At 40.3% G+C, this 15332-nt stretch overlaps 1 protein-coding gene across 6 annotated transcripts in view; it reads left to right on the top strand.

Annotated features, from left to right (window-relative positions):
- Nucleotides 1–13389, top strand: part of CYFIP1 (cytoplasmic FMR1 interacting protein 1) — a 133219-nt gene extending 119830 nt beyond the window's left edge. For 3 of the 6 annotated variants that reach the window (XM_043554909.1, XM_043554910.1, XM_043554911.1), the window contains exons 27-31: nt 4288–4360; nt 4918–5012; nt 9413–9651; nt 10130–10277; nt 12574–13389. In XM_043554909.1, coding sequence (XP_043410844.1) covers nt 4288–4360; nt 4918–5012; nt 9413–9651; nt 10130–10277; nt 12574–12738 — 720 coding nt within the window. In that variant the 3' untranslated portion in view covers nt 12739–13389. Of the gene's footprint in view, nt 1–4287; nt 4361–4917; nt 5013–9412; nt 9652–10129; nt 10278–11904; nt 12044–12573 lie in introns of all 6 variants that reach the window. The other 3 variants (XR_006293221.1, XR_006293222.1, XM_043554912.1) reach the window with 3 other exon arrangements.
- Nucleotides 13390–15332: the final 1943 nt, after the last annotated feature.

The following is a 15332-nucleotide window of genomic DNA, read 5'->3' as shown; positions in this document are numbered from 1 at the left end:
TCTGAATGATAGCCTTGCTAGCTATATAGAGTATTCTTGGCTGCAGATTTTTCCCATTCAGCACATTGAATATATCATGCCTTTTTCTTGTCTGCCAAGTTTCTGTGGACAGATCTATTGCTAACCTTATTTGTCTTCCCTTGTAAATTAAGGACTTCTTTTGTCTTGCTTCTTTTAGGATCTGTCTTTGTCTCTATTATTTGCAAATTTAACTACAATATGTCTTGGTGCTGGCCTGCTTTTGTTGATTTTGATGGGAATCCTTTGTGCCTCCTGGATTTGGAGGTCTGTTTCATTTGTCAGATTAGGGAGGTTTTTGGCTATAATTTCTTCAAATGAACCTTCTGCCCCCTTCTCTCCCTTTTCCTCTGAGACTCCTATGATATCAATGTTATTACATTTTATGGAGTCACTGAATTCTCTATGTGATCCATGATACTTCTTTCCCTCTTTTGTTCTTCATTATTTCCCATAATTGTATTTTTTTATGTTACCTATTCATTCCTCTGCTTCTTCCATCCTTGTCATTACATCCAGGCAGTTTTGATAATTAGTTACTGCATTTTTTCATTTTGGTCTGATTAGTTTTTAGCTCTTTTATCTCTGTGGTAAGGGACTCCCTGGTGTATTCGATGCTTTTCTCAAGCTCAGTTAGTTATGATTGTTGCTTTAGGTTCTGGATCAGGCATATTACTTATATCTGTTTCGATTAGATCCCTGGCTGTGACCTTTTCTTGTTCTTTCTTTTGGGATGAATTCCTCTGTCTTGCATTTTTTCTAGTTCTCTGTCTTCTTCTGTGTGTTAGGAAAGCCGTTACGTTTCCTGCTCCTGAGAGTTAATGGCTTTATGAAGAAGAGGTCATATAATGTCCAGGGCCTAGTGTTTCAAGAAGTGTCTCTGGTGCATATTTTATGCACTGTGCTGCTGTGTTACGGCTGCTCTTTCCTTCAGGTCAGTTCTCTGCAGTTTCTCCTTGCCTGCGATGGGGAAAGTCTGGACCATTGCCAGAATATAGCAACTTTTAACTAGGTGTGCTCTTGTCTGCTTGTTAAAAGAGACTGGATTCTATTTCCACTAGAGCTAAAGCTTTGTAGAACTCCATGGCCCTTAGGCATAGTGTGTGTGGGAATTTGTGCTGGTCTTCTGGAGAATAGGCCAGCGGCGCTGGTCCTTAGGCATACTTGCCCAAGAAAAGCACTACCAGCATAGCACAGGAGGGTGGAGCTTGGTGTAAGCAGTTTAGGCAGCCAGTATTGACGCTGTGGTATTTACTGAAGTTAGTTTATGCTGAGGGGCAGGGGAGGAAATGGCTCCAGCCAGCTCCTTTGTCCAGAGAGGGGAGTTCATGCTTGCTTCTGTTCAAGAAGCCCTCCCAGAGGAGGAAGCAGTTTCTCCTTGTGCGTCCCAAGCATCCTTCAGATCGCTGCTTTCACACTGTCTGGGTCCAAGTTGCTTGCCTGCCTGGAGCAGTGCAGTGTACTTTGAGCTCTATCCCAGCCAGGCCAACTGAGTTTTAAAACTCCAAACTTTAGGGACCTAGCATGGCGGAGATCTGCACTCATCCCCTTGAGGAGGGTCTTGCCACACCAGGACTGATGCAGGTTTGTTCCAGAAGGATAGTTGTACAAAGTGCAGGAGGATGGGGTTTTAAGTAAAGTACACTAAAGAGCCAGTGTACAGGTTAGCCACCCTCAGCAAGTATCCCTGGGCCTATGCTGAGGTGTGGGGGAGGGAAATGATGCCCTCCACTCCTTTGTCCCTAGAGAGGCAATGCCACCTCTCTCAGATGCGCTCCAAGAAGGAGGAACGGTCTCTCCCAGCTTGGTCCACGGGATCCTCAGATCATGCCTTCTGCCTCCTGTCTTCTCTACAGGAGCACTGCAGCACCCTCAGAGCTTTATACTAGCCATACAATAGACCAACACTCCAGTCTTTGAGCCCCACTGGTTGCAGAAACTCAAGAAAATCAGCCTCTCGGGGCGCCTGGGTGGCTCAGTCGGTTAAGTGTCCGACTTCGGCTCAGGTCATGATCTCGCGGTTCATGAGTTCAAGCCCCGCGTCGGGCTCTGTGCTGACAGCTCAGAACCTGGAGCCTGTTTCAGATTCTGTGTCTCCCTCTCTGTCTCTCTGACCCTCCCCCGTTCATGCTCTGTCTCTCTCTGTTTCAAAAATAAAACGTTAAAAAAAAAAAAAAAAAAAAAAAAAGGAAATCAGCCTCTCTTTTTTTCCTAGTCAGTGGCTTTGAGGAAGTGTTTTCCTTGTGTATGCCTCAAGGCCTGTGTATACCTTGTGTATGCCTCTCTCTTGCCTCTCAACAACCAGGGCTCCCTCCTCTCTGCAGCACCCATGATCTGTTTCTTCCCCAAACCATGTCTCTGCACCTCCTACCTCCCTTGAGGTGGACTCTTCTCTCCCTCTAGTTGTGCAGTTTGTTCTTTCAGTCCTTAGATCGATGTCTTGGGTATTCAGAATGATTTGATATTTATCTAGCTATGTTCAAAGTACGAGACAAGCCTAGGGACCCCTGCTACTCTGCCATCTTAGCTGTGCCTCCATTAAACTTTTTATTTTAGATTAGTTTTTTTTTTTTAATTTTAGAATAGTTTTGATTTTAGAATAGTTTTCATTGCTTATTTGTTTTTATGGTAGTTTTTATAGTTTTTAACAATAGTTTTTATATTTATAGTCTTTAGTTTTTATTGTTTTTATAGCTGTTCTTACTTTGTTTGTTTGTTTGTTTGTTTGCTTTGATTTGGGGGCAAAAATTTGAGCTCATTGGCAATAACACCTGGAAGCAGCACAGCTGGATGAACCACCTGTCTTGAATGGTATTGCTGGCCTGTAGGCTACTTTACTGTCTGCACAGCTCTCCTTGTGTGTGGCTCTGCCTCCAGCATCCTACCTGGTAGCTATGGTCCCTTGTCAAAGTTTCCCATCCTCCATCCATTTCCCTGAGTACTTTTCTTGCAGTCAATCAGCTTCCAACTGACCCCCTTACACTCTGACCATTCACTCATCTCCTCATTATTGTTTTCACTCGACAGTAAATATATCCTGGAGATCACTCTACATTTCTTATCTTTTTTGAGCTGCACATTATTCCATTGACATCACACTGCATTATGTGTTTGCGTACCATGCAATCATCATCTGATCATGTCCCTTTTTTTTTTATCTTGTTCTTCTCTCCTCCACACCTTCTTCGCCTAGAATAGAAGGCCCAAGCGAACAGGTCTTGGGTGTACTGGCCCAGAGCTGGCTTCTACTACATATATTCTGCATGAAGAGCTCATGCTTTGGTGCTGGCCTCAGGAATAGAAGGCAGAGTGTGGAGGGGTCAGTCTCCTGGTTGAACAGGTCACAGCTAACTGGCTGCTGCACTAGATTTATGTTAGGTGACCATAGGACACTCACTTATAAGTACAGAAAGTCTTATCTTCCTTTTCTTGGTCTTACCTTTGCCATCATCTGGGGAGGTCCTTGGAAGGGAAAATAGCATCAGTTGGTATATGTCTTGACCTTCTGTTAATAGTTCTTTTGTTTAATAATTTTTTTTAATTATTGTAGAATTATAAGATTTTAAGATGGGTATACAGGAGAAGGTTCTGTGGAGAGCCTGATGTAGATTGAGAGAGAGCTTACTCACCTCTTCTGCCTGCCCCATGGTGAACACACCAATCTTAGGGACCCTTTTTTGTGGTTTAAGAGCCTTCAGTCTCTGGAAATAAGCCCTGTTCTTGACCACCTTTAGATTCGTGGTGGGTTTTTAGTTCTGCAACTCTTGTGATATTAGAAGTAAACTCTACCTCTACACTGCAATATTCTGGAGAATGGGTCTTCTTTTTATTACCTCTTTAAAAGAGTTGTGTTCCAAAAGCAGGTTCAAGATGACTACTCAGAACTTGGTTTGGGTGCAAGAATGATGCTGCCTTTCTTTCTGCCTCTAGTGCTGCTCACAGAGGAAGCACCTTCCTCCTGTCTATGCAGTGGTGTCTTGTTATAAAGTCTTATAACTCAGTTACAAACTTAAGAGGCAGGTAGCAAAAGTAAATAAAATTTGAAATTCAGTTATTCAGGTGTACTAGCCGCATGTGGCTAGTAACTAAATGTATAGCACAAACAATACATTTCCATCATTCCAGAGAGTTCTACTGCACAGTGCTGCTTAGACTATTTATTTTACACTAAAATGGCAAAGATATAGATCTTGTTTTCAGCACCAGACTTCTGTCTGTCTTTGCGGTGAGGTAAACTTCCTAATGCAACCTTCTGTTCCTTTGCTGTAGTCTTTAGAAGAAGTGTGTGACCTATTGCATGCAGCCCCATTTCAGAACATCTTGCCAAGAGTCCACGTGAAAGGTGAGTTTCTGTGCCTCTGACCAGGGAGTCCAGATTGCCTATGCAGTGTTGAGTGGTGACACATGGTCTTTGTGACCAGAGAACTCAGTGCTAGTTTTGTTTGAGTTTGGTCCCTGTTCAGTCATAACTGAAGGTAACTGGAAATGTAACATAGTTAAATTAATATTGAATAATTGAAATATTTAAGACTAAAGCGGTATATCTTGGATGTGCTTCAGAATAGCAGGGGACGTTGAGTATCTATGAAACAAGAGTGGCACGAGTTGATCCTCATTATAGCAAATGGGTACAGAGAGTTTTTGTACTATTCTTTGATTTTGATTACATTTATAATTTTTAGTGTTTAAAAAAATGAATGTTGAACAGAAAATCAGTTCTGTCATTTTGAGTTAAAATATCAAATGAACCAGTTTTCTAAAACAATGTTCAGAGAATCTATGTGTATAATTTTAAGAAATCTTCATGTGTTTCTTTGACAAAATTAAACTTCAGCAATCATTTTCCATGCAAAGGAACAGAAAGTTAAAAAAAAATTAAAATATTTTTTTCTACTGCAGAGGGAGAGAGACTTGATGCCAAAATGAAAAGACTAGAATCAAAGTACGCCCCACTGCATCTTGTCCCTCTGATTGAAAGACTGGGGACCCCTCAGGTAATGCATACTGTGACAGCTGTCACTGTAGCAGGTTTGGTATCCACATCAAACCACTGGCACGGCTGGGGCTTCAGAACACAGGTTCTGGATGACCCACCCTGGAAGGTGTAATGAGGTTGGATGGGCCCTCTCAGGCCTCAGTGTTTCCAGTGGGGTTTGTAACTGGACCTTGTCCCAGGATGATTGGGAAGTGAGCTAACATGTGCAAAGGGCTTAGGACATCACCTAGCATGTAAGATGTACACAGTAAATGTTACTTTTTTGTGTGGTCTGTCCTTTCATGAAGAAGGCTTTTTTCATAGGTTTTTAATAACAGAAAGTGGGAGTCTCCTATAGGAGGCAAGGTGTCAGGGTAGAGTTCCATGATTTTATATCAGCTTAAGCTAGAGCTGGGTTTCATAGTTGTGGCACTGTCCCCAGTTTGGATCAGATAATTTTTTGTTGTGGGGGCTGTCTTATGAATTGTAGGATGTTGAACAGTATCCCTGGCACAACAGCCTCATGGAAATGTAGCATAGAAGCAGCAGTGTGAAAAACACCTGAGGCAAATGAAAAGGAGAGTAGTTTACTCATCTCAGAGCTCATCTTGGAGGGATTGAGATCCTTGGAAGATTTCTCCAGGAACAAAGGAGCTGGCAGGCACCATTTCCATCCTCTGCCCCCAGCATAAACTCATGGCCACCTTCAGTATAGCCAGCACCATGTTGACACTTACTGCCTAACTTGCTAACATTGCTACCCCACTCCCCGCTGTGCTGCAGCAGATCCACGCCCTCTAGACAGGCTCACTTCAGTCCCAGTATAGCAGGAACCCCCTACAGAGGACTGGTGCTGCACAAACTTTGCTAATACCACCAAATACCAGGCTCCCCTGCCCCTCGCCATTACAGCTCCTCCCCTCCAATATGCTCTTGGCCAGAGCCCATCCAGGGCAGTGCCACAGGCCTGGCAGTGTGCAAGTACCTTGACAAGGGTCAGTGTCAGTCCAGAATGACTCTTACCCTGGACAGAGGGAAAGATAATCACACACACAAGTCAAACGGTGGGCCCAGCAGTTGGCTGGGGGCAGACAACCAGTCTGGCTGCAGGCCCTGCCCACCAACGAAAGCTCAGGGACAGTACAGGGAAAGCAGCTGTAGTTTGGTGCTACTGCATCTCTAGCAAACACCTAGTCTGACTCAACTCAAGCCCTAGGCAGCATGAGACTGGCCCATTAACACCACAGGGACCAAGCAAGTACCCACAATAGGCAAAGAGCCACTGCAGACAACTGAAGGAAAAGCTCAGCCACAACAGCAGGACATGCATGACATATATAGGAGACACACCTTAAGTGGCACTACAGGACCTCTTCATAAAAGCTACTTCTTTCGAGAACAGGAGACATAGCTGATTTTCCTAACACATAGAAAGAGACACAGAGAGTTCATTCCTGGGATGCAAGGGTGGTTCACTCACCACTGATCAATCAGTGTGATACATCAGTAAGAGAAAGGATAACAACCATATGATCATCTCCAATAGACTTAGAAAAAGGATTTAGCAAAGTACAATATCCATTCCTGATAAAAACCTTCAACAAAGTAGGTTTAGAGAGAACATACCTCAACATAATGCAGACTTTATATAAAAAACCCACAGTGAACATCATACTCAATGGTGAAAAACAGAACTTTTCCCCTAAGATCAGGAACAAGACAGGATGTCCACTCTCACCAGTTTTATTCAACTTAGTACTGGAAGGCCTACCCATAGCACTCAGGCAACAAAAAGAAATAAAAAGCATCCAAATTGGTAAGGAAGAAGTAAAACTTTCATAATTTGCAGATAACATGATACTATATATAGAAAACCCTAAAGACTCCATCATAAAACTACTAGAACTAATAAATGAATTCAGTATATTCCCAGGATACAAAATCAATGTACAGAAATCCATTGTACTAATCTGTACACTAATGAAGCAGCAGAAAGAAATATTTAGACAATCCCATTTATAATTGCACCAAAAATAATAAGATATTTAAGAGTAAACTTAACCAAGGAGGTAAAAGACCTGTACTCTGAAAATGATAAAATATTGCTGAAAGAAAGTGAAGATGATAGAAACAAATGGATAGATATTTCATGTTCATGGATTGGGAGAATAAATATTATTAACTATCCATATTAGCCAAAGCAACCTACAGATATAATGCAATCCCTATCAAAATACCAACAGCATTTTCACAGAACTAGAACAAAGAATGGTAAAATTTGTGTGGAACCACAAAGAAATCCCAAGTAGCCACAGCAATCTTGAGAGAAAAAAAACAAAACAAACAAACAAAAAAGCTGAAAGTATCATAATTCCAGATTTAAAGTTATATTCCAGAGCTGTAGAAATCAAACAGTATGGCACTGGCACAAAAATAGAGATCAATGGAATAGGATAGAAAGTCCAGAAACAATGCTTCAATTATATAGTCAATTCATCTTTGACAAAGGGGGAAAAATACGAAATGGGAAAAAGATAGTCTTTTCAACAAATGGTGTTGGGAAAACTTGACAACTACATGCAAAAGAATGAAACTAGATCACTTTCTTATGCCATATACAAAAATAAATTCAAAATTGTTTAAAGACCTAAATGTGAGACCTCAAACCATGAAAGTCCAAGAGGAGAACAAAGGCAGTAATTTTTCTGACATTGGCCATAACAACATCTTTCTAGATATGTATCTTGAGGCATGGAAAACAAAACTATAAAAATAAACTATTGGGATTTCATCAGAGTAAAAAGTTTTTGCATAACAAAGGATACAACCAACAAAACTAAAAGGCAAACTGCTGAATGGTAGGGGATATTTGCCAGTGACATCCGATAATGGGTTAGTATCCAATATATATAAAGAACTTATACAACTGACACTAAAAAACCAAATCCAATTAAAAATGAGCAGAAGACTTAAACAGATATTTCTCCAAAGAAGACATCCAGATGGCCAATAGACACATGAGGAGATAACATCACTCATTCATCATCAGGAAATGCAAATCAAAACTACAATGAGATATCATCTCACACCTCTCATAATAGCTGAAAGCCTAAACACAAGAAACAATAAGTGTGGCGAGGATGTTGAGAAAAAGGAACTTTCTTGCACTGTTGGTGGCAATGCAAACTGGTGGGTCGGTCCACTTTGGAAAACAGTATGGAGGTTCCTCATTAAATTAAATAGATAGATAGATAGATAGATAGATAGAACTATATCTAGGATCCAGTAATCGCACTACTGGGTATTTACCCAAGGAATACAAAAACACTAATTTGAAAAGTTAAACGTACCCATTTTTATTGCGATATTACTTAAAAAAAGCAAGTTATGGAAACAGCCCACATGTCCATTGATAAATGAATGGATAAAGAAGATATGGGGTGTGTATGTGTGCATGTATACATATATACATATACATATATATGTATATGTATGTGTATATATATATATATATACACAGTGGAATGTCATTCAACCATCAAGAAATGAAATCTTGCCATTTGCAACAATATGGATGGAGCTAGAGTATAATGTAAGTGAAATAAGCTAGTCAGAGAAAGGCAAATACAATGTGATTTCACTCATAGGTAGAATTTACAAAACCCAACTGCAGAGAACAAACTGATGGTTGTTAGAGGGAAGGTGGGTGAAATAGGTGAAGGGGATTAAGAATAAAACACTTTTCTGAGGACACCTGGATGGCTCAGTCAGTTGAGCACCTTACTTAGGCTGAGCCTTGTGAATCTGAACCCCTCATTAGGCTCTGTGCTGACAGCTGGGAGCCTGGAGCCTGTTTCAGATTCTGTGTCTCCTTGTCTGTCTCTGCCCCTCCCCTGCTCCCCATTCGTGCTCTCTCTCTGTCTCTCCCGCTTTCTCTCTCAAAAATAAATAAATAGACTTAAAAAAAAATAATTTTCTTGATGAGCACTGAGTGGAATAGTTGAATCACTATATTGTATACCTGAAACTAATATGACACTGTCTGTTAACTACATTGGAATAAAATTTAAGAAAAATTTTTTTAGAACACAGTATCCCTGACCTCTGCTGACTAGATGCCATTCACCTCACCCCAAGCTGTGACAATCAAAAATGTCTCCACACATTGCCACATGTCTTCTGAAGGCAAAATCACTCCCAGTTAAGAACGGCTATAGTAGACAGTTCTCCTAGACTGAAGTATATTTAATCTAGTAAGACATATATGTAATAGCTAACATATTTATGTTGCTGATGCTTATTTCTAGAAGTCCTCTTCTGCAAATTAGGATAGTTTTCAAGTAAGTCAGAAATAAATCTGGGTAGTTTGGTTTCAGCAGTGAGCCTGCCATGGCTCATAACATTCCATCCTTTCTGCAGCAAATTGCAATAGCGAGAGAGGGGGACTTGCTGACAAAGGAACGTCTCTGCTGTGGCCTATCTATGTTTGAAGTCATCCTGACTCGGATCCGGACCTTTCTGGACGACCCTATCTGGCGTGGACCTTTGCCCAGCAATGGAGTCATGCATGTGGATGAGTGTGTTGAGTTTCACAGACTTTGGAGTGCCATGCAGTTTGTCTACTGCATTCCTGTGGGAACACACGAGTTTACAGTCGAGTAAGTGTACTCAGTGGATGGGGAAAGTGGGAACAAGCTGGTGTTAGGCTCACATAGAAGACTACATTCCTCTGGAAGTGGACTAGAAGTTTTTCAAGTTGCTTTAAAGCTATTTAAGTGGAAGTTCTTAATGCTCAGGAGGTGACTCGGGGTGAAGTTTCTAGGTGTTCTCTGAACCCATGGAAACTTAGGTAAGTTAAGTTTTCTTAACTGTGCATTTTCTAGATGGGGGTGTCCACAGCTTCATAGAATCATTGTTCTTGGAGGGTCTGTGATCTGAAAGAAGGTTAGGAAACAGCGTGCCAAAGGAACTCAAAAGAGACTTTTACCAAAAAGGACACGTCATCTGCTGCTTGGCGTTCCCTTCCTGGCCTGTTCCCAGTAGATCCCTTGGTCATTGAATTCTGGACACAGAGTTGTAAAAGACTTTATAATTGTTTGTTGATTGCTTGTTGTCCTTGTTGCTTCTTATTTATAGGCAGTGCTTTGGCGACGGGCTCCACTGGGCTGGCTGTATGATCATTGTACTTCTTGGGCAACAGCGGCGCTTCGCTGTCCTGGATTTCTGCTACCATCTACTTAAAGTCCAGAAACATGATGGCAAAGATGAGATTATCAAAAATGTGGTATGTGGAAGAGAATCTTCCACTATGTGGAAGTTTCACAAAATATTTACTAAAAGTTATTTTTCTGGGAATGTTTTTCATCCCAATACATAAGGTGACACCAACTGAAGCTTTCTTTTCCAAAATGAATCTAAATATACTTGCTAAGTAAAGCAGTCAGGCAATTCAAATAGTAATTATTCCATTTTCTTTCTCTTTTTAGGGTACTTAGATCTGCTTCATATTATACAGCCTTATAGAATCTGCATTTTTAGATTATTGGCGTATTATTCCAGTTTCTGGCTTCCTTTGTTATAGTCAAAATGTGTGTGGTTTGTTTTGTTTTGTTTGATTTCTTTGTTATGACTGCTCTTTAGGCCTTTTTCCCTTTGTCATTTTATGGATTCTTTGTAATTCTAGAAAATACTCAGCCATTATCTTTTCAAATATTTTAGTTTTCTTCCATTCTATTTTCTTTTAGGACTGCAGTTACTTACTTGTTAGATATTCTTCTGGTTTCCGTATCCCTTATCCTGTTAGTTTTCTAATTAGGTTCCAAATCCACAACAGATTTCCACAGGCTTAGTGGTTTAAAACAACACCCATTCTCTCACAGTTCTGTAGGTCAGAAGTCTGGGTACAGAATGACTCAACTGACTTTATTTATCATCTCAAGGCCAAAATTAGTGTGTCTGTAGCACTGTGTTCCTTTCTGGAGCCTCTGGGGATGAATCTGCTTCCAGGCTCATTCAGGTGGTTGGCTGGTTGCAGTCCCTTGCAGTTAGAGGCCCAAGGTCCCCATTTCTTTACTGCCCATTGGCCTACATCCTTCTACTTTCCACATGAACCCCTCCAGCCAAGGCGGGTCAAGTCCCTCCCATGCTTCCAATCTATCAACTTTCCTTTCTGCTATATCTCCTGCCTCTACCTGAAGGAAGTTCTCTGCTCATATGATTAGGTTGGATTCACCTAGAAAATCCAGGGTAGTTTCCCCATTTTAAAGTCTAATCTTAACTACATTTACAGTCTCTTTTGCCATGAAAGGTAACATTTTCATAGGTTCTGGGGATTCAGGCATGGATGTCTTTGAGGGGCTACTCTACCTTCCGTATCTCCCATTTTCTTGTCTCTCTGGGCTGTTCCCAGAGTACTTTATTCAGTTATCTAATTCATTCAGCTGTGTCTAATCTGCTGTTTTTAGTTTTGAGAAATAGTAGTTTATTTTTAAATTCGGAGGATGCCTGGGTGGTTCAATCGGTTAAGCACCTGACTTGATCTCAGGGTCATGAGTTCAAGCGCAGCATTGGACTCCACACTGAGTGTGAATCCTATGTACGTACATATATACATACATACATGTGTGATGCCTACATATATACACACATACATACATACATACTTACAAGTTTGATTTAGTTCAAATCTTGGTGGTAATTGATCATTTTATCTTCTTCACCGAATTTTTCCCTTTTTCTTTTACACATTTGATGTATTATATTTTTTAATTCTAGTATGTGAGGCCTCAAAGGTTATCTCAAATTCTGAAATGTTTTGTGTGTTAGGTTTTTTATTTGCCAGCTCTTGTCCAATTGAACTTAATTTGGATTGCTTTTTTCCCAAGATATTTATTTGCTTCTCATCTCCACAGGCTGTTACCAACTTGGGGCCACATTAGCCTAATTAGAGGGTCCTGGCTTCATGGGGAGTCTTCAGGTGTAGCCCAGCTTGCTTACAGCCCAAGCCATCTCCTCATCTCACTGCTGCTGGTGGCATCTGTCCCTGAGGAGGTCCTGGCTTCTGCTTTACTTCCTGCATAGACAAAACCTGCAGTGCTTTTTAAAGTTTTTTCCTGTGTGTGTGTGTGTGCATGTGTGTGTCTGTCTGTCTGTGTGTCTCTGTGTGTGTGTGTGTGTGTGTGTGTGTGTCTTTTATTATTAAACCAGGAGGATCTATCAAAGTATCCTGTCTATAATAACTGGAAATCTAAAACTTGTATTAGATTACTGGTCTTTCCCCACTGACCATATTATCTTCATCTTTACATCACCAATTTTTAGCACACAGCAGGTTCTTAATACCTGTGTGTTGAATGAATAGGTCTAAGTTGTAAAAGTAAATCTACCATCAGTAGTATGAAACCAATAGAGAAATGTATTTAAATGCAAAATACATTCATTGTCCAATAGGTACATTACAGAGATGTGTGCTAGTAGTTTGCTATAATTTTTGAGAAAATGTGAAAATTCTGACATTTTGAAACATAAAGAATAAATGTACATGTTTTAATAACAAAACATCCTAATTTTAACTGTTGCAGCCATTGAAGAAAATGGTGGAGAGAATTCGCAAGTTCCAGATCCTAAATGATGAGATAATTACTATCTTGGACAAGTACTTGAAGTCTGGTGATGGAGAAAGCACACCTGTGGAGCATGTTCGCTGTTTTCAGCCACCTATCCACCAGTCCCTGGCCAGCAGCTGAGGACATGTACATCATGTTTTTGAAGAGTCCCAGTACTGACTGCATTTAATAACTATAAGGGCATGTTTTTCTTTCCATAAACTATTTAGTAAGATTTTTAGTGACTATTTTTCAGTATCTCTGTGCCTGTTAAAGGGGTACTTTTCAATTTAAAAGCTTAATTTTATAAAATTATTTTTCTAGACTAAAATTGTATATGCCTTTGGTAATTAGAAAGTCTGAGAATATTAGCTGCTAATTGTTGCCATCATGTTCTTACAGAATTATTTAGCATTTTTCTATGGAATGTTCCAACAACTAGCTATGTCAAAATGCTGCTGAGTTCATCCATATATTCCTTAGCAAAGGATCAGTAATGTTCGGGGAAAGATTTATGGACTTAAGAAACTTAATACCAGCTCATTGTAATAAAATCCACTACCAATTAGAATTAAACTTAATGCTTATTTAGCTTTTGTTTAGGGATTTTTCTGATGGTCTTTTATGAATAACCTTTTCTAAGTCATTGTTCCTTTTTTTGTGTCAGTGTTTCAGAAAATAGTGAACTTGATTCCTCTGCTTCTACTAAATCCAGTTGTGACAGTCTAATTTGTAAGGTATGATTTAAAGGTTACAGAAATCAAACTAATAAAACTTAATTGTGTTCATTCATTTAGTGTTGTTGATAAGGTTTTGGAGTGATGGGGGTCTGGAGCCAATGGCCAAGAAAGAATTCTTGAGACATCTTTGGTGCAAAAAAGTGATTCTGTTGGGGTGCCTGGTGGGTCCATTGGTTAAGCGTCCAACTCTTGGTTTGGGATCAGGTTATGATCTTGCTGGTTTCATGAGTTATGATGAGTTTCATGAGTTATGATCTTGCTGGTTTCATCAGGCTCCACGCTAGCAGCCCAGAGCCTGCGTGAGATTCTCTCTCTCCTTTTTCTCTCTGCCCCTCCCCTACTCACCTTGTCTCTGTCTCTCTCAAAATAAATAAATAAACTTAAAAAAAAATTTTTTTAAACATGATTTTATTAAAGCATGAGGACAGGACCCATGGGCAGAAAGAGCTGCCCCGGGACAGTGAGGAGAAACTGATTATATACCTGGGAGTTGGGGGAGGTAAAGGCAAGGGGAAGTTTCCAAAGAGATTTTCATATGCTAAAAAAGAATCACAGGATACTGGAGGCCTAGCTATTGTCAGGCTAAGGATATTTTTCCCTCTAGCAAAGCGTTAACACTAAGACAGTAGGGGGTTCCTAGAGAAATGTTGTACTCTGTATTTACCTCAAGTATTTGTCAATGGGCTGCAGGTTCTAAGGAAATTTAATTTTACCTGCCATTTCCTTCCTGCCTTTGTTCCCCATATCACTATGGAGGAGAGGGTGATGTTGGGGCTCCAGGTAACTTGAGTCTACAGGTTTCTGGAGATAAAGCTATTGATAAGATTGCCTTTTTCTTATAATTTACTAAGATATTTGTAAACTGATGGAGACTCATGTCCTGTATGACTGTGATCTCTATCAGTTAACCATTTGTTTTCTTTACTTTCCTTTGATCTTGGGCAGCCAGGAGTGCCTGAGAAATATCACACATATGGTGGGGGGGGGTGTTTGTGGGGTGTCAGCTTACCTTATGCTCTCTCATTTTGTGACCCTATGCCCTTGTTTGGGCAAGGTACTTTACTTATCCCAGTGCACACACCTGGCTCAGTAGGTCTGAGTCTAGGTCACCTGCAACCTTGCAGGAAGGGACAAGACCATGATAGGGAGTAACTGCCGTATGGCTTTGGAAACACACCACTAAAACCAAATCCAGCAGCATCATACATGCTACTAAAAATAAAGTCTGGGGGCGCCTGGGTGGCGCAGTCGGTTAAGCGTCCGACTTCAGCCAGGTCACGATCTCGCGGTCCGTGAGTTCGAGCCCCGCGTCGGGCTCTGGGCTGATGGCTCAGAGCCTGGAGCCTGTCTCCGATTCTGTGTCTCCCTCTCTCTCTGCCCCTCCCCCGTTCATGCTCTGTCTCTCTCTGTCCCAAAAATAAACGTTGAAAAAAAAAATTAAAAAAAAAAAATAAAGTCTGTGAACTATTCCATTCTACTCTTTAACCTTGACTTATTATGAAATGAAACTATTCTTTACAAAAAGTTGCCTAAAAATGTTGCTTTTGATAATGTGAACTAATGGCAGATTGAGGTAGTATCTGTGCTCACTCTATACTGAAAGTATAGAATATGTTGAGGAATTACGATTAATGGCTAAATTTAAGTAATTCATTTAATAAGTTCTGTAAGATTCTATTATAAACTAAATCATATGTAGTAAACATTTATGTACAAGACAATTTCAAGTGTTATAAGATGTTGAAATAAGAATTCATTAAACTATGCATTCTCAGTGAATGCAGTATCACACCCAACGGAAGTGAAAATTGATTCTTACTCTATTATGTACAAAGTACAGATACACAGTACATAAACATATAGAATATGTGAGAAGTAAGGGAAATAATTCATTTTCAGAAATACCAAATAAAAGCTGTGCTGTCTTGTTAGGAAAAATGTATGAATACCTCCCCACCACCACCACAATGGAGTCCCAAACCTTTAGACACTTCA

This window comes from Prionailurus bengalensis, chromosome B3 (genome assembly GCF_016509475.1).
Source record: "Prionailurus bengalensis isolate Pbe53 chromosome B3, Fcat_Pben_1.1_paternal_pri, whole genome shotgun sequence".
Lineage (NCBI taxonomy): Eukaryota > Metazoa > Chordata > Mammalia > Carnivora > Felidae > Prionailurus > Prionailurus bengalensis.
The sequence above is the reverse complement of the archived record's forward strand: the minus strand, read 5'-3'. Positions and strand labels throughout refer to the sequence as shown.